A 19,931-nucleotide genomic window follows, 5' to 3' on the forward strand; every position below is an offset into this window, starting at 1 on the left:
TTCCAAAAGTTTAGGTGCTAAATAGGAAAACGATCTACCGCCTGCAGTTGATTTTGATATTCTAGGGTGTTATCAACTGGCCAGAATTTTGAGATCACAATAGACGTGAAGGACTATGATGCAGGGCAACCATCCCGTAGAGCATTACAATAATCTAGCCTTGAGGTCATGAACACATGAACTAACTGTTCTGCATTTGGCATTGAGAGCAAATGTTTTTAATTTAGATAGGCCTATATTTTTAAGATGGAACAATGTGGTTTTACATATGCTAGAAACGTAGCTTTCAAATGAAAGTGTTAAAAGGTGGTTGCAGCATAGATGAAACAGGATCTAAGTGCAGCAGCTTTATTCAAAAACAAACTCAAAACAGGGTCTCAGGAACAGGAACATGAACAGAACAACCAACTAAACGCAACGTAGAACTGACAAAGAACTGAAAGAACACAAGGCTTACATAGACAGCATACAGATAAACTAACAAGACTAATTAATGAGACACACCAGAACTGAAACTCAAATCATATCCGTAACCCTGGAAACAAACAGGCTGGGGGCGGCGAAAGACAGAACTGAACTAATAACCAAACACAGACAACAACAAAAATCAAAACAAACTGACATCGTGACAGAATGCCCCCCTCCCGGAAGGCGTGTCCTCACGCTGCAAAGACTTCACTGGTGTGGGAGGGTGGGCGCCTCCAGGACGGCGCCGGTAGTTCAGGGGGCCAGGGCGGCTCGTCCTTCATGGCCTTGCCATGGGAGCCAGGCTTGGATAGCCACCCAAACCATTTCTTGAGATGTTTCTGGGCTGGGGAGGACTCTGGAACGGGCTCATGGGCTGGAGCAACCTCACGGGCTCGAGCCATCACTGGACTCTGGTCAGGGGCTGGAGCCCACGTGTATGCCGCCCACACACACACAACATGGCAGTGGCCATAATGGTCAGCACTTCATTCACAGAAGCTAACTCAAGGACTGGAACGAGCTGAGAAATTTCCCTCTCAGGAACGGGCTCAGGCGTGGCATCCATCTTGGCTGAGGGCTCAGGCGTGGCAGCCATCTTGGCTGAGGGCTCAAGCGTGGTGGCCATCTTGGCTGAAGGCTCAACCTTCAGTGGACTCTGGACAGTGAAGGTGGAGCCAAGTACAAGAAGGGTGTTATCCAAGAACGTGCTCAGGGATGCTCAAGGACCATCACGGACAAGAAGGGATTGAAGTGAATGGTTTAGTCCATGGCAGAAAAGTCAATCAGAACATAATTAGTTGGTGGGATTTGAAATGTCCAAAAAATCTTTGGTGTGGTCCTCGAGCGAGTATGTTCCCTGGTGCAGTCGGACCAACTTTACTGCTGCTAGATCAATTTTTCTGGTCAATTCTTCTGTTACAAGGTGGTTGCAGCAGAGATGAAACAGGATCTAAGTGCAGCAGCTTTATTCAGAAACAAACTCAAACCTTCACAAAACAGAATCTTGGGAACAGAAACATGAACAGAACAACCAACTAAACAACGTAGAACTAGGGATGCACAGATCCGATACTCAGTATCGTTATCGGCTCTGATACTGCCATTCTTTGCCTGATCGGTTATCGGCCAGACGAGACAGATCCAAATCCGATATTGTGCTTATACTATTCTGTGAAATTGTTAAGCCTCACAAAGGCACAAAAACATTACAAAGAACCATCAACTTTTCGTGCACTGTATTATAAGTGTTCTAAAGCCATTCCATAGTTTAAAGGGACACTTCACCCGTGGGAACATTGATCTTCATTGAAAGTGGGTCATATATGTAGTTGAAATGTATTGAAATTTTCTAAATTGGTGCCTTTTTGACCGAGTTATTACAGAAAGTAACTTTAAGGCTCATTTGTATGGTAAACCACAACTCCCACAATGCAACACATTTGCACAGCTCCACAAGCCACTCCCACTAATCCAGAACACCGCCTATGCGAAACCCGCCTATCAGAAAAAGCACTAGGCTAGCTAACGTTACCGCTTGAGTTTGAAATTCATTGGCGATCTCATTTTTGAAATATTCCTTGTTACTATTTATTTGGAAATGGTGAACTATTGCATGGTACCGGGATGTTCAGCCAAATCAAGGAAAGGGCAAAAAGTAAGTTTTCATGCCCTACCGAGAGATGTGGAGCGATGCAAACAGTGGCTAAGAGCGATGTCTTTGCAAGACACACGGATGGAAGACCTAAAAAACAAGAGGATTTGCAGTTTACATTTTAAGAAGGAAGACTACGAACTAAATGTACTTGGAGTGAAGAGAGTCGTTCTTTTGGATACTGCGATTCCGTCCGTGTTTCCGTCCGTGTGTCCGGCTGTTAGGCGATATTGTCTACAAGACATTGAGGACATAGTTAGCGATGTATGGTATTTACGTGCCACAGTAGTAAACAATGCAACAGTAAGCTTTTTGTGCATTAAAAAATGTACTGCACAAACAGTTTACAGTTGACGTTACGTATTAACGGGAATCACTTCGTGATAATAATGCTTGAAGAAATTGTGTACATTTCACGAAATGAATAATAAATAAAATTGAAACACTTACTTTACAGTTAGACGTCCATTTGTCCCTGCAGGCTTCGGCTGGCGTTTCCAGTTTATCTTCGGAATTCTGAAATATGTCTCCAGGACGCCTCTGTCCATATGCGGGGCGAAACTAGGATGGTTCACAACGCAAACATCCGTGTCCTTGTCTGCCTCAGACATTTCTTCGAGGAGAAATTGGCATCTTTGAAATTCTTGGCAGCAGACGGACTCTAGCTCTGTGTCCGTAGGCGCACAACGAGAGCACAGGCACCACCAGTCCGCAGCAGCTCGAGCACGCCCGGGCTCCTCGGACGCGACAGGCAGGTCTCCGGCCTCGGCTGCTGCCTCCTGTTCCTCCATCAGCCTCAGCTGCTCTGCGCTATATTGCGGCTCGTATAGATAGCCACGAACATCTGTTTCGAGCAACAGACTTTGAAAATCCTCTTCTTCCATATCATGAGTTGTTCCTCCAGCCATTCTCGTAAATCTGACTCCATAAGCGCTTGTTAGCTTAGCTACATAGCTTCCAAAAAAGATGGCGGATTTTCATTTTCGTTTCTGTAAGTTTAGTCCCACCCACTGATCTATAATAGGCCTGTAGGGTGAGTGGGTCCCACCCCCTGGAATAATAATAAGCTAGTGTTTGTAGTCTATACACTTTTCAATGAATTTTGACTTCCTGCTTATTGTGACGCAAAATGACGATTTTTACGTCATAATAAGCAGGAAGTAAAACACTAAAATCCTTATTTCTCCCATCTCAGGCAAAAATAAAGGAAAAATCCATGATCATTATAATATATGACTGGGTTTCTAACAATACAAAGCTAAATGCTAATGGGTGAAGTGTCCCTTTAATGTGACGTAGAGATGAATATTTAAGTCGTTAAACTCAAGTAAGTGCTTCCCTCAGTCTGTCCCTTGGCTGTCGGTCATTCTCCATTCAGCATTCAAACAGCGCGTCGCGTTTGGTTACAGCAGTCAACATGATGACTCTCTCTCCAGGATAATTCAATGTTACTATTGTTATACTTGATCTGTAGATAAAGGTCTATGGTTTCGCATAAAATGACGGTTTAATTATCTTTTCTAATTGAGAAATTATCTTTCTGGAGTTTACTGCTGTTCATGTAACTTTCTCTCAGGGGTCTTTTAGATTACAACACTGTAATGCGCTGAGAGCGCTATAATTTTTCTTCACGCGCACAGCAACTGAAAATTTTAAACTGTTAAAAAGGGCCGACAGGCCCCTCGACAGAGACCCGCCCCCTTCTTCCCAGAAGTGCACGACGAGCTGACGAAATCGTGGAAGGAGCTACACTCAGCTCGCCACACCACAGACCTGGCCCTGTGAGCCACAAAGTCGACAGTCCAGGCGATTGGACGAAGCATGGCCAGCTTGACGGTACTTGAGCGGCACCTATGGCTTAATTTGACTGACATGAAGGACGCAGATAGGGCAGCTTTTCTGGACTCCCCTATGTCCACCACCGGTCTGTTCGGTCCAGCAGTCAAAGGGTTTGCGGAGCGCTACACTGGGGCTCAGAAAGCGTCGCAAGCTATGCGTCACTTTCTCCTGAAACGCTCCAGCTCTGCTTTGAGCCGCCAAAAGAAGGCGCCACCTCCTTAGCAGGTAAAATCAGCGCCTCCGGTCTCGCAGCCCCGCCCAGCAGGTGAAGTCCGTCACCGCTCTGGCTCTGCAAAGCGCCAGCAGTTCCCTGAGAAACAGGGACCCCGACCCAAGATTGTGTTGGACCCCGAGCCTTGTAAGCCTTCGTAGCCTTAGGAAGAGAGAGAGTTTGAGTCCCGCCGAGGCCGGACCACTCTCCAAAAAGCGTCTCACACATTTCCCAGTCCCCTCTTTTCAGGTGGCTGGAAATACAGACGTTGCTCCCCCCAGCTCATGCGGGAGATGTAATTAATGTAGGTTGTGTGCCCCCATTTCAGCCACTTTGTTCTACAGACCTGAAGCATCTCTCACTCAAGACCGCTCTCTTACTGGCGCTCGCAGTCAAGAGAGTGGGCGATTTACATGCGCTATCAGTAAGTGCATCCTGCCTTGAGTTTGGGCCTAACAACTCCAGAGTCGTCCTTAAGCCAAGCCAAGGCATGGTTATGTTCCAAAGGTGCTCTCGACTCGAAAGGTGCTTTCACTAGCAGCTCTTCCCTCACTAGAGGATGAAAGAGACGCGAATTTACTCTGTCCCGTCAGGGTTCTCAGAGTTTATCTGGAGCGTTCTGCCTCATTCAGACAGTCGGAACAGCTTTTTGTATGCTTTGGCGGCCGCACCAAGGGGCCTGCTGTCTCAAAGCAGAGATTATCGCGTTGGATAGTTGATGCTATCGTGCTGGCTTATGAGTCTAAGAGCCTTCATTACCCCTTAGAGCTCATTCCACGAGAGGTATGGCCTCGTCTTGGGCTTGGTCAAGTGGAATACCTATTGAAGCTACGAAATCATTCGGTTAATTTTGTGAATTGATGAAGAAATATAGAGCTGAGTATCATCAGCATGTGAAAACTTATAGCATGCTTCCTTAAGATATCTCCCAAGGGTAGCATGTACTGGGTGAAAAGCAACGGTCCTGGTACTGAGCCTTGCGGTACTTCATACTGAACTTGTGATCGGTATGACATCTTTTAATTTACTGCTACAAACTGATAACGGTCAGATAAGTATGGTTTAAAGCATGCCGATGCAATTCCATTAATGCCAACATAATTTTCAAGTCTATTTAAAAGAATGTTGTGGTCAATGGTATCAAATGCAGCTCTAAGATCGAGTAACACTAATAGAGAGATACTATCAGTACTATGATACAGTCTAAATCCTGAATGGAAATCCTTGTAGATACCATTTCTTTCTAAAAAAGGAATTTGTGAGGATACTGCCTTTTCTAGTATTTTTGACAGGAAGGGTGGATTTGAGATCGGCCTGTAATAGACAAATTCTTGTCTCAAGTTGCAGTTTTTTTAATTAGAGGTTTAATAACTGCTAGCGTATAAGTTTTCAGTACATATCCTACTGACAAAGATGAATTAATGATTTTAAGAAGAGGATCTATGACCTCTGGAAGCATCTCTTTCAGTAGCTTAGTCAGAATAGGGCCTAACATACATGTTGTTGATTAGATGATTTAACGAGTTTAGACAATTCTTCCACTCCTATAGCAACGAATGAGTGGAATTTTTCCTCGGGACACTACAAAGCACTGTCTGATGCGATACTGTAGTAGACGGTTGTATGGTTATAATTTTCTCCCTAATATTATCAATCTTGCAAGGAAAGAAGTTCATAAAGTCATTATTGCTGTGCTGTTTGGAAACGTCAGAAGTTGAAGCTTTATTTCTTGTTAATTTAGCCACTGTATCCAATAAATTTGTTTGGTTTCTTCTAAGAGAGTTGAAAAATAAGCAGAATGTATGCAGAAATGTTTTTCCACGAAAAGTGAAAAACCTCTAGTTTTGCTTTCTTCCAATTGCACTCAATTTTTCGGGCTACTGTTTTTAAGGGCCTGAGTGTGCTCATTGTACCACGGAGTTGGACTATTTTCCTTAATCTTCTTTAAGATAAGGAGCAATTGTGTCTAATGTGCTAGAAAAGAGAGTCAATAGTTTCTGTTGCAACATCGAGTTCTTCTAAGCTATCTGGGATTTTGAGGAGATGGAACTGATCAGGAAGATTATTTATAAAGCAATCTTTAGTGGTAAAAGTAATAGTTCTACCGTATCTTATAATGTATCTATACCATATCTAACAACAAAAAAACAAAACAAACAAAATATTTTTTACATTTGATAATAATTGATAATTTGATAAACTAGAAAGTTTACTCTAATCTTATATAATACGGTAGGTAAAAAATGAATAGTGCCCCAAAATTGTATTTCGGTTAATTCCTTAATTTTGAAGATAAATATGTCACACAGCCTAGGCGATTCGTGCACAACCGAGTTTTCGTGTGCAGTTGGTTGGGGGAATATAATATAGGGGAATATCATTTTTAAGCCTTCTGTTAAAATGACTTTTACCGATCGAGCAAACTTTAGGTAATGCATACGCTAGGTAATGATGGATGCTAGGTTTGAAGGAAAACTACCTCTGATTCACAAAATGGGCTGTCAAACCGTGAGATAAGGTGCAGTTTGCCTTGTGTCAGTGCTTATATGCTTTAAATTTGTTTGTTTCTATTAGTCAAGTCAAGTCACCTTTATTTATATATCGCTTTTTACAATACTGATTGTTTCAAAGCAGCTTTACAGTGATAACAGAAAATGTATGCAACAAAGATTGTTTTGGCTATACAGCAGCTCTAGAAAAAAGTTATTGTCCAATTTAAGTAAGTTAATTTTGATTGAATGAATCAATGATTCATTTCCGTTGTAAAAATCATCTGTTATCTGGAGAAAACAGTGATGTCATCGTCCAGCTCAGTTCAGTTCTCATACAAGGTTGTCAAAGCAGGCAGATCAAAAATATTAAGAATTAAAGCTGCAAGCAGCATTTATCGGGGTTCAAGCTATTAAGGCCTTTAAGGTTTTTAAGCATCAAAAGTTATTAAGTTTTATTTATCAAGCATGTAACCACTGACATAATAGATGGAAAAGACCATTTAAAGCCAATACATGCAGTTTACCATGGGAAATATATGGTTTTAAAGCTTTTTAACAGTTATAGGGCCACCTATCGTCCGATCTCCATAAAATTTTGCATGCTTGTTAATGACTCTGATAGGTTGTCCCCAAATTGAGGCCTACCATCTGGCCAGGTTTCAAGTCTCTAGGCCTTGCGGTTTGGCCTGCACGATGCGTTTTATGAATCCTTACAATTACAATAGGGTTTCAGCATTTCATGCTTGAACCCCTAATAAGAATGGAAGCTTTTTGCCATTTATAGCGTCACCTATGGTCCGATCTGCATGAAACTCGGCATGCTTCTTCACCATGTTATGACACATATGCTCTTCAATTTTGGTAAAGTTCTGAGTTTTCATTTGGGATTTATAGGCTTTTTAGTGTATTTTGTCACACCCCTTTTCTAAATGACCCTGTTACAGCCAGCCAGATGCAAAAGTTCAACTTTTTTTCAATAATTATTGATCTAGAGAGTCCAGAGAATTGTCCTAGACTGGTCTGGTCCCGATCGGGCGAAAAACCAAGGACTAGTTCGCAAAAGTAGGTTTTGGACAAAATGCGACATAGCAGAACAACATCCTGCCTAAATCGAATTTGGAGATAGCCATTTTGTCTGCTTTGAGCCAGGGATCACAGTGGCGTAAGGCACTTGAGTCTAGGTCAAACGGCCTACGAGTTATGAGCGATGTTGTACTTTTGGTTGCTGTAGCGCCACCTATGGGCCAATCGGGGTCATACTCTGATAGGTTGTCCCCAAATTGAGGCCTACCATCTGGCCAGGTTTCACGTCTCTAGGCCTTACGGTTTGGCCTACACAATGCGTTTTACGAATCCTTACAATTACAATAGGGTTTCAGCATTTCATGCTTGAACCCCTAATTTTCACAGACAGGGCTTAGACTAAGCCAGGATTAGACCATAGATCAATTAGGACATTTAAGTAATTTTTATAAACATGCTTAGAAAAAAAACATTACCGATGTGCATCTTAAAACTAAAAAGGCACTGATATATTTTTAAGATCAGTCAGTGCAAGTTTATTTCAGTGGAAACAGCTCAGACTTACATTTTAGTCTAGGACTAGTCTTAAGCCCTGTCTGTGAAACCAGGGGTATAAGTGTCCCCAACTAAGCAAGCCAGAGGCGACAGTGGCAATTACAGAATACGTGGAAGCCTGAATTGATGCAGGACTTAGAGGCCTAATATTCTTAATATTCTGGAATAGCGGCAGCAGATTTAACCGAAAATCGTCATTGACAGAATTTTTTAGCAGTGACAGAAAAATCTGAAGGCCATCCGTCATTTTGACAGATTACATTGCGGGTGATCTATTATAACTTGTAACTGTAATTCCAACCCCTGTCCATTTGGTGGCAAGTGCGCTCCAGTGTGGCAGCAGAGCGTGAGTTCAGTCTCCAGAATAAAATGAAAACTGAAACGAGAAGTATGGCGTTTGATTACACACAGACGGACAAGTCCATTTTATAATAATACAGTTATAATACTTATACTGTACTTACATAATTAAGTTTCTAATCCAGTTCGTTTGGTTTTAAATTGTGGCTGTCATAAAAACTCAATGGATTCATTCAAATATACATTAAATATTAAAGAACAGTAAAAAAAAATATTATGTAATATGGTGCATATTTAGCAAAATGCTCCTGTCTAGAGTTATTTTTATTGCTGACTTTCAAGTTTATGGTCAACAAATGGCTTTTCTGAGGTATTTCATAAGACATTACAGATTTCAGTAAGCTGTACTGTATCTCTCAACATATTCTCTGATGTTCATTGATGTTTATTTAATTCTATACGTAGTCAAGAGGAAGGGATGATCGCGTTCACTCATGATCCGCGACAACTGTTCAAGATGAAAACTTTATTTTCATAATATAAATAAATAGCCTATATGCTTGTCCTGTAAGTACGTGAATAAAAATGAAAATGTGAACGAAAACAGAAGCTATTAAATGTCTTATTATCATTAAAATATGAAAATTAAAATAACGGGTAATAATAGATTATGATGGAATTTTTAAGATCCTGTCCATCAAAATGAAGGACAGTACGAAAGTCTAACGCAACCTCTGAGCGACAGTAAATGCTATTAATGTTTAATGTTATTAATTATTAATGTTCTAATAATATTAATGTTCTAATATTAATGTTATTAATGTTCTCTATAATAGTAATTTAATAATTTAGGGGTTGTTTTTTTTCCCTATGAAACACAACCCCCCTCCTCCCAACTGGTTCCCCCTTCAAAAATATTAAGTGCATGCCGCCCCTGGTTTCTTGTATTATCACCTAGCCTACTGTCAATAACCCCTATAATTGTGCTCATCCTCCATATCTGCATGTTGAGCTGTCAACGGACTGTTTCTACTATAATGTTCAACACTTATTGACACATACTAGCATTTGATAATAGTTTATATTTCATGAAACTGAAAATTCCGGTCCTGGCATCTTCTAGATTATTATTATATTTATATATTTTTTTTTCTTTTTTTTTTCTTTCTTGTTTGTATTAGCACTGTTCCAACTCTGTAAAGAATGTTGCTAGCAACACTAGAGTTATGGGTTTGATTCTCATGGAACTTAAATACTAAAATATATTACTTGAATGCACAGTAGCCTACGTTGCTTTTAAGTATTTGTCAGATTAATAAACATTTAATCATTATGGTTAATACAACGACTTAATTTAGAAAACCTGGAAAAAGATACATGTGCTAGTCAGTGTGAACCTTCTCTGTGAGTCATATGGTCACATTACCATATTCCCAGTGATCTTAAAAAAATGCCTAGAGCATATGCTGTAAAATATGGTCTGTCCTTAATAATTAAAAATATGCTTTTAATTAGATTATTTTATTTCAGCTATTGATTAAAATTAGTACACATTGATATTGCAGTGTGTTGCAGTGAAACAGCAGTATAAAATAAAAATCAACAAAGCTGCAGGAGTTTAAGTCTATTTATCTCTGTAAGCCTGGAAAAATGGCTGACCCGACTACAAGAGATTATTAGACATGATAGGGGAGTATAATGATTCTCTAATCGTGATAGTGGTATTTTTTGGCTTGGATTTTTCAAATATAGTGTAGATTGGTGCTGTGTTTTGCAAAGTTTAAAGTTTAAGTCCCGGCACGAGCAAAAAATTAAAAAATAAAAAAATAAAAAAATAAAAAAATAATAATCTATCATTTCACTGTGTGGGGAATTGGCAAATTTGCGCCCCCTGCAGCTGCAGGCGCCCCTGCTTGCTGAGAAGATGCCGCGCACAGAAGCTGTTTGTTTGAGAAGGGGAAAGGGGAGGGGGCGCGGAGGCGCGGGCGCGGATGACAGTTCACCTCTGGGTCTCTCCCAAATGGAACGGACAGGGGGGGGGGGGGATCCATATAGTTATCTAAGTCAGTCACACCTCGACTTTCTTCCAAATAACGTACATTTCATTCATAATATTATAAATACAGGCCTCTATATTTCCTGCACATTTTTGTTTTTCTGAATGGTCTGAATAAAAATAGGTAATACAAAACGATTACTTGGTCACCACCACCAAGGTGAATTGGTTTAGTCTTGACTTCTGGTCGTGACTCGTGAGTGACAGTTGGTATGGGGGGGATCAGGGGAAATCTGTTGATTGTCGATGTCGAGTGCCAAATAAGAGATGGACAAGAAAGGTCAAAGCCATCAGGTGTCCAATTTAGAAACGAGCGAAAGATAAAGGTATGCAACTATGTTTTCTCTGTATGATTACGGAATCCATGTCATGAATGAAGGGGCAATATTAATTGGTGGGTATAACTCTTATTTGTTATCCTTTTTGCTATGATTATTGCTATGCTTAACAATAATTCGGTTTTAACTCAAACACGAGATCTAATTTCACCATAATATTGTGCTTTGCAACAAAACTGTGACAAGTTCAGTTATTACACTGCAAAAAATGCTTTTCTTAATTAGTATTTTTGTCTTGTTTCCAGTCCAAATATCAAACATTTCTTAAATAAAGATGCATAACGTTAACAAAGTGGTAAAATGACATAAGATATAATTATTTTTTTTATTTCCCCAGATAACAAGACAGGGTAGGTAGGATTTATTAAAATTTATTTATTAAAAATTAAAGATCCAAATTTGTTAAAACTTTCTATATATATCAATACATAATTAAAATTAAAATGTAAGAACTCTGAAAAAAAAGAGTATAAAAATCAAGTGACTCTAGACCGTTTAATCTGTATTAAACACAGCTCATTATTTCGATTCGGGACGAATCAAAGGATTGGCTTAGGCGACTGTCACTCTCTCGCAACCATGGCAACCACCCTTTTGCCACACAGCACCTGCCCACTTGCGCGCGACCGTTTGATTTGAGGAGTGCGAGAGGCACGGAACCTGATCACACCTCCGTCCAGTAGATGGCGGTAATGCACTATGTTTGCAAGCTGCCAATAAAATCTATCGAAGAAGAAGAAGGCACTGAACCTAGGAATACCAAAACAATGGCAGAGAAAGAGCAATCTAAATTTACAGTACCGGCATATGCAGTTAGTGAAGGCAAACCAGGCAAAAAAATGCCCCTTCCCCTCCGCTTGTCTCAGGTAAATAATGCGTCCTCTAGCTCAGCGGTCGGAGTCGCGCGTTCATGTGTTTTGGGGGCGTGGCTTTGGAAGAAGCACAGAAATGAGGGGGTGGAGTGAATGGAAATAATGAGATGTCTTTAAAACAGTCGTGAGAGGTCTACAGACACTCGATTTTGATACTTTCTTTTTCAGAGTACTTACATTTTAATTATGTATTGATATGTACATAAAGTTTAAACAAATTTTAAAAATAAAATTTTTAGACCATTTCTACCTACCCTGCCTTTAATATCTTAAAATTGAGTGAAACACTTAAAATTGAGTTCGCTCGAAGGGGGTCTCGCCCAGGGTGTAATTCAATGTAGAACCACCACTGCAGGCGGGTGACGTCACAACCAGGAAAGCATAAAAGCACATCTGGAATGACCGGTGTTAGCTTCTGTGCCTCAGCAAGCGCTCTGTGTCAAAACTGTGTGTCTTATTTATTGTTGTTTGTTCTGATATTGTGCAGTACACAAAGAAAACAAAGAATGGGGAATAAACAGACATTCAAGTCGTCTGTTTCTTTTTAGAGCCTTTTTACTTGATGCTCCGCTATTGCCTTCTGGCCTCTTCGGCGATGCCATAAATACGGTCGTCAAGAGAATCAAGGAGACTAAGAAGCAGGTGGAAGCACACCCTCTGGGGCCGTTGAGCTCCTCATATTATTAGGCACAGCAAAAGGAGAAGCCTCCTAAGCAGAAGGGAGATCTGAGGACCGTTCTTCTCGCGAAGAATGCATCGGCCCAAAAGAAGTCCTGACTCGACCATTGTCTGACTTCTGAGGGCAGCCCCACTCGGGGCCCTCAGGAGGCCGTTCTGCCAACCACGCCACCCTTGGTGCCTTGGGGCGAAGTGGTTTCCAGCAAGCTTAAGACTCAAGGTCTACAAGACATTGCGCCAAGCTCGCGCCCTCTGAGGAGGGTCAAAGAGCAGTCAAATCGGTTGTTTCTTGCCAGTATGCTTTAGGTCACTGAGGTGGCAGCTTTGAGTACACCAGAGACTAGCCTCTAGAGGCTTATTCCCTTAGTAGATTATCTGGCATAGTAGAGGCTTCTGCCAAACATATCTGAGTGGGTCCTGCAGATTGTAGAGAAAGGTTACAGAATTATGTGTAGCTTAACCATACTTCCCTGAGAAGGGAATGAGGCGCTGTGTCGCCCTGCCATACTTCCTTCATCCATGTGATGGACTTGCTTCGGCTAATTGAAGCTAACACCGGTCATTCTGGATGTGCTTCTATGCTTTCCTGGTCTTGACGTCACCCGCCCATGACGTTCCGTCTCACCATTGGATTAGTTGACACGCGTGCTTCAAACGCATTTACGCAGAGCCGTTCCCAAAGCGTCATCAACGCAGTGTCTTTCTCAGGGAACTATGGTTACAGTCGTAACCTGAGACAATTTCTGTCCCTCCATTGACAGCTACACAATTACCACTTTGACGCTTCAAAAAGTTAATCTAATCCATATGAATCAAGCAGTTTAGTTTCGGCCGTCTGTTGGAAGTTAGTTATTTTAGTTTATAAAGTTTTAAATATGGGTATTTTTCTTACACAAACGCATCGCTTCGCTTCAGAAGGCCTTTATTATCCCCCGGAGCCAATGGGATTATGTTTATGGTGGATGGATGCACTTTTTAGGCTTCAAAATCTCATCCTCCATTCACTGCCATTATAAAGCTTGGAAGAGCCAGGACATTTTTAATATAACTCCGATTGTATTCGTCTGAAAGAAGAAAGTCATATACACCTAGGATGGCTTGAGGGTGAGTAAATCATGGGGTAATTTTAATTTTTGGGTGAACTATCCCTTTAATACGTGTTCCAAAGATGAATGAAAGTCTTTCAGGTTTGAACGACATAAAGGTGAGTAAATGATGACAGAATTTTCATTTTTGGGTGAACTAACCCTTTAATAGTAGGTGAAGGTTCACTGTGAGACACTGAGGGGCAGTTAGTCACTTATATTCAGAGTCTGGGCAGCTTCCTGTTAGAGCATAGGGCAGCATATTCAGTCATGTTTCACTGGCAATGCAAAAGTATCTCAAAAATCATTATTGCAAAATTCAGTCCTCCATGATTTGTAGACTTGTTTTCTCTCTCTACGTACCAGGAACATTGAATAAGTCCTACTGTATTCAACAATTTTGTGTTCCTCAAGTAAGACATCTATGATTTAAGCAGGTTTGTTTACTAACTCTCTATATTCTGTTTTGGGTAAATGAACCCAATTATATGTTCTGTGTCTGTGTGCTGATATCTGTGTGAACTGTGTAAACCCTTTGGTCATTAAGTTCATTCAAACGAATGAGGGTCGACGTGACACCAAATTCTGAGAAGATAAGCAGCCCCCAGCTATGCTGCGATCACAGTGATTAACTGTGTCATTAGTACACGTCGGGTTTTCTAAACAGTTTTCACCATGCTCCAAGTAACACAAATTACTTTAGAACTTCGGTGCACAAAACAATAGCTGACAAGTTTAACAATTTTGAGATTCAATTTCAATTTCAGAGAACCATATTAAAGTTTATCCGTTTCTAATATGAATATCCATTAAACAGAATTCATAAACACCCATCCAAAGAATCAATGATAACAGACTCTTCTTTGAAATCCTCTACTAGCGCTGTCTTACCTACAAGTGGAAATGCATTTTTTTAAATCTGTTTTGTAAGTCAGTCAATAAGGCATCTCAGGCCCCCTGTCTATAGAGTTGGAAATAAAATGCATCTTCACACTTTAAGCTATTTACATTATATGTGTTTATGTATAGTTCAAAAAGCCTACAGTACCAGCTAGAAAGCATTTTAGAAATATCCATGTGGGATGTAAATTTGCCACACACACGCGCACACGCACACGCACACACACACACATACATATATGTGTGTATAAGCTTTTAAACTGGTGGACATTTGCATGATTTGCTAATATTTTTTATGTCTCCAGCAGAGTCAATTTGGAGGGTCTCCATCTGAGCCTTCAATTTATTCAATTTATAAATGACAGCTTGTCTCAGAAAAAAAAAAAAAAAAACCTGTTATTTACTGTGAATTCTGTATGGTATTCTTTCTCTTGTATAGTACTTGTTGCAAAGCTCACCAGTATCTGACAACCACCTTAATGGATAAACAAAGAAGCTGTGCGAGGGAAGAAAGCTGAATCTAGAAGCTGTCTAGGGAGATGGGGGTGGAGGTGGTAGAGAAGAAGGAGAAGGGCAAGGTACTGTATGGAAAAGACAAGAGAGTTTAATCTATGATTTCAACGCAAAAGAGTTCAGAGCTGTAGTTTGTGTTATCCTGGGTAGTTTTATTGTTTTTTTTTTGTGTACAAATTTGTAATTCACAGACCAAAATACAGTAAACTACTAGTAATTTTAGCAGATTTGCATCTTACAACATCAAGAAAATCAGACTCCCAGATTACCTAAGCATTTTAGGATCTATTACTCCTTGTCTATGCTTTTGTTATCAGACTAGACTATGCTATGCCCTTTTAATCTGCCTTGCTGTATGCAGAAAGCAAATCTCTGCAAATGATCTAGAATGTGATCTAGATCTTTAACACAAGAGTACATATTACACCTCTCTTTGTCTTAATTCACTTACTGCCAGTGGCTCAAGTTCAAGGGACAGATGCTTGTATTAAGAGCATCCATTCGGTCTGTACCCTCCTACCTCCTCTCACTTGCAAATCTACATTGCCTCCGGAAGTCCGGAAGCATTACTATACTACATATTCAATTGTATTTATTTATTTTTTAATCCAGCTCCGCCCGTTCCTGCTGGGCATTAGACCTTGTACACCTGCCCTCTGCTTACATTGATTTTTTTTTTTCTGCCCACTCCCGCTAAATTTAGATCCGAAGTCTGACTACAACGTGTCCACACTTTGATCTGTCATTGTACTAACGAACCACCTGCTTAGCCTGCTCTTAGGGCTGGCTTATTTGAGGCATGTGCTGCTGTGTACATGGCTGCATGCTTTATGATGCTATACTCTCTGTGTTGTAAACAAATACGTACACATTTTTAAATTAAAGGCTACTGTCAGGCTGCTCGTTCGTGCCTACAAATCATAGAAGTTCTGCACGTTTCCATCTTTAATCAACTCTAATTTAATCCTGCACCACAAGAAATCTAATTGTGTCCCATGGGAATGCAGACCTCCAACTAAAATCTCATTTGTGGTATATTTAGACACATTGCGCCAGTTGTGACATCATATACACCTTTTGTGTGTCAAAAATGAGATTTGAAAGCTCCAGCACAAGGGAAGTTAAGACTATTTTTATAATACTTTTATTGTTTTTTTTAGAGAAACTATTATCCATTTCCTTGTATGTAAAACAGAGGCTTTGACATTTTACCTTAGAACTAATTTTGTCTTCCACAGAAGAAGAAAAAAAATAATGCAGGGCTGAAACAACTTGAGGATAAGTAAATTATAAAAATAAGGGGGTGAACAATAAAACATAGCACATCATCTTGATAGGAAAATCTTTCCACCCCTCTATCCCTGTCTGGCCTTTCTCTCTCTGTCTTTCTCATTCACATTTGCGTTCTACTTCTCTCCTTGCCTCAGTCCAGACCCTCCCTCTCTCCCTTTTCTCTCTCTCTTTTTCTCCCTCGCACATAAATACTCGCACACACTCACTGCCTCCTTTCACTCTCACTCTGCCAGTCTGCAGTTCAACATGTTGCCTGAGCGATGCTGCGCTCCACAATGGAAGCCATCCTGCCGGTGTACCGGTCGCGCACCACAGCCCGAGCTTCAGTGCTCCATCTGAAGGACCTGTGTGAGGAGGAGCGCGACCCTCACAAACCCCAGCCACTGTCCGAAAGAGAGGAACACCACGCCAGCTCCATGTGGAGGGAGGCCATGCGCAAGCGGACCTACTTGCTGGAGAGGGGCTCCCGGACAGGAGGAGATGTAACAGGAGGAGGAGGTGTGCGTGGCCGGAGACAAAGGTCCCCAGACTGGCTGTATGACTCGTACTATCTCATGAGCCAGCAGCACCCACTTTTTGTTTTTCTGCTCCTCATTGTGATGGGTGCCTGCCTGGCTCTGTTGGCTGTCTTCTTCGCCTCTGGGCTGGTGAGTGTTTGGAGACTGGGGGGAAGGTGACTAGGGAAAAGGCAGAAAAGGATGGGAAACAGTGTTTTTAGGTTGGTTGAGGGAGAGAGCCCTGTTGCTACTGTACTGAGCAAGTGACACAGGATAGGGTATATCATTTATATTTTGCTTATTTCTTTAAGGGTTTTTAAAACAGTTAACAATACTTCTACAAGCCCACACCTGGAAATATTTGTGCCATGTGTATAGGAAAATACATTTCCTATGCCCCAAAACATCACACTTTAGAGGAAGTTCCATCCAATCAGCTCTGTTTGTACGGACTGCAGGAACCATATGTCTCTGTTTACCTTAAGCAGTATGTAATCTCTTTTCAAAGCATAATTTCTGTGATTCATGTAAAAGTCATAAAGAAGCAGCAGGGAGTAATCAATGTTTGGAAGGAAAGGGAACACATTTGGAAAGTCATGGGTCATGGGTAATTAAGCAGAACAGATTAAGTAGAAACTATTAACCTGTCAACAGTAAAGCTGTTTGCATTTTTGACTAGCTCAGCTGGAGCAAAATTGAAATCCCTGTGAATTCAAACCTAATAATATTCTCTATAATGCAATCAATGATTTGTTAACCATTAGCTGTGTAATTTGTATTACATGGAAACCATATCCAGAAATCGAATAAACTATGTATGTTTATGCATAGAGCACAGTGCCAGATTCTTTTGGTTAAATTAGGTTTTTATTTAGCAGGTAGATGTTTGAGATTTGTGCTAATACTATCATAATATCAACAATGATTCATTTAAATTGTTTGACATTTCAGAAGATTCCAAATGTGCCACTTGCAGATGAAGCAGAAAGGGATCATGGGAACGAGGAGAACTAGCAGCTTTAGTGTTGTCAGGGTGGCTGAATTAGAGTTTTGTACATATATTGCTGGCTCACGTGCTGAGACAGTTTACACAGGTTTTCCCAGAAGTTTTGAGGTATTTCCATCACAGTTTGACTGTCTGGCCTAAAAACAGAATTCATGTGGACAGGATACATGAGTTGCTGTCCAAAAGTTCTGTTTGCTTTTCCCTCAATTTTAAGGCCAATCATGTTTCAAAATATCTGGAATCTACAGTGAAATATACGTTTCGCCCGATTAAACAGCCCTAATGCATTACGGAGACCAGGGAGTGAATAAGTAAGCAACATTTCACAGTATGACATCAACCCCTGTGTAGATACACACTCTCAATGCGTGCGCTACTTTCTCTCTTGTCTTTTGACTGCCTGACCTAAATATCACATCATAGTGGCTGTTGAGCCCGCCTTGGGTTGCCGCAATGCTCTCCGCGACTCCCATGGTTGCACACATCACATTGATTGTGAAAAAAAGCCTTTTTTATAATCGTACTCTGAAACCCTGACGTTTCGCTCCCCCCATGACCTGTTTTCACTCAGCCTCACACATCCGATAAGTGGCCGCAGGGCTAATGTTCCCCGTGCATGCTTTGTGGCATTTAGTAGAAGATCATGCTTGTGGGTTTTGGCTATTGCAGGCCTGTTCTGTGTCCTCTATGATAAAATAGATAGGATAGTGCCCAATACCTCCAATTTTTATCAGGGTTTCCATTTCTTATGCACTTCTGAAAGCTGGTCTGCATCAATTATGCATGAGTCTTAGGCAGTTTTCCCATGCTATTAGTGGTTTTGTGTGTTCTGGCTATGAGTACTTCAATGCTGCAACAGTGGGGATTATAGAAAAGAGACGCAAATGTTGTCGCTGTGAAAAAGCCAGACGAGACACCATCAAAATAACACCATTTCACTATAGCCTGACACCATGACTTTTAACAAAGATAATTTTAGAGTGTCAATATAGTGGTGCCACAGCAGAGGTTTAGTGTTGCTCCTAAGTGAGAAAATGATTGCAGAAAATGCTGCTGATAATCAGGCTGTTTCTTGCTGTCTTACTTTGTGGCTTTAATTATAATGCTATGGGGTGAAAAGGCTTTTCACAGACATCCTGGGCTCTTTAAACAATGAAACTCTTAAGAGGCTACTAATTAGAGCTTGAATCCATTTAGATGTCCCTGTTTGGAGTTTCATGTGTATTGCTGTCTCATTTTGAGAATGTTGAGTTACAGTTTGGCTACACACAATATTTGTTCCAAATGGTAGGCAACTTAATTATGCTGCCACCTTGTTTTAGTCAGACAACAAGACAGCGTCACATGTATCCCAGAATCCCAGAATGCATTGCAACAAGCTAGTAAAAAAAATATATCTAAGAAAACAGACGTAATATTTATTTTTAATATTATAAATACTACATATTGCATTCAATACTGAATAATCCCTAAAAAAAAACAACAACAATTGTTTAGTCTAATTAAAAATGGATTTGTTTATCAATACTGTGTGTGTTACATATGTATGTACAATGTATTTTTATTTTAAATACAGTAGGAACAGTAATTAAAACAATAATTACTGACTTCTTTCCATACGAAGGGAACTGAAAAAAATTATCATTAATTCAATTTCACTTTTTCTTATTTAAAAACTGTGTATCAGAAAACAGGTCAGTAATAGTGCCCATGCAAAAGTTTACAAAGCAAATAAAAAATACTAAAGCAGCAATTAAATTAATTAAAGCTTTCTATAATAGGGAGCAATATCTTGTGTTTTTGTTCTAACCAGCCAGTCTAAGCAGGTGATCTCACTAGTCTTTGTAATCTATAATAATCTATATGTATTGTATGTAAAATGTGGTCTAGCAACCATCAGTAATCTAAGTACTTATCTTAATGGAAATGTCAATGGAGTTGCATTAACAATCTAACACTTTTAATTTCTATATCTAAAAATGTACTTTTTTTTATTGCTAGGCCAAACATAACCATACATACCATAAATCCCAAAGTTACACAAAAAACATGTAGCATTCATTCATACTTTACATTAGCCTTCATGCGTACTTTGGTGAGTGTACATAGAGTTAAAACGTTTTTTAAAAAGCTTTTACCATTAAAAAAAACCCT

The 19,931-nt window shown here is 40.2% G+C and overlaps 1 protein-coding gene across 1 annotated transcript in view; it reads left to right on the plus strand.

The window, feature by feature from the left end:
- The first annotated feature begins 16,506 nt into the window (after positions 1–16,506).
- Positions 16,507–19,931, plus strand: part of adcy2a (adenylate cyclase 2a) — a 125,235-nt gene continuing 121,810 nt past the window's right edge. The window contains exon 1 of the mRNA XM_084435542.1: positions 16,507–16,921. Within this exon, the coding sequence (XP_084291668.1) occupies positions 16,535–16,921 (387 nt within the window). The 5' untranslated portion in view covers positions 16,507–16,534. The remainder of the gene's footprint in view (positions 16,922–19,931) is intronic.

This window comes from Rutilus rutilus (assembly GCF_951802725.1).
Source record: "Rutilus rutilus genome assembly, chromosome: 17".
Classification (NCBI taxonomy): Eukaryota; Metazoa; Chordata; class Actinopteri; order Cypriniformes; family Leuciscidae; genus Rutilus; species Rutilus rutilus.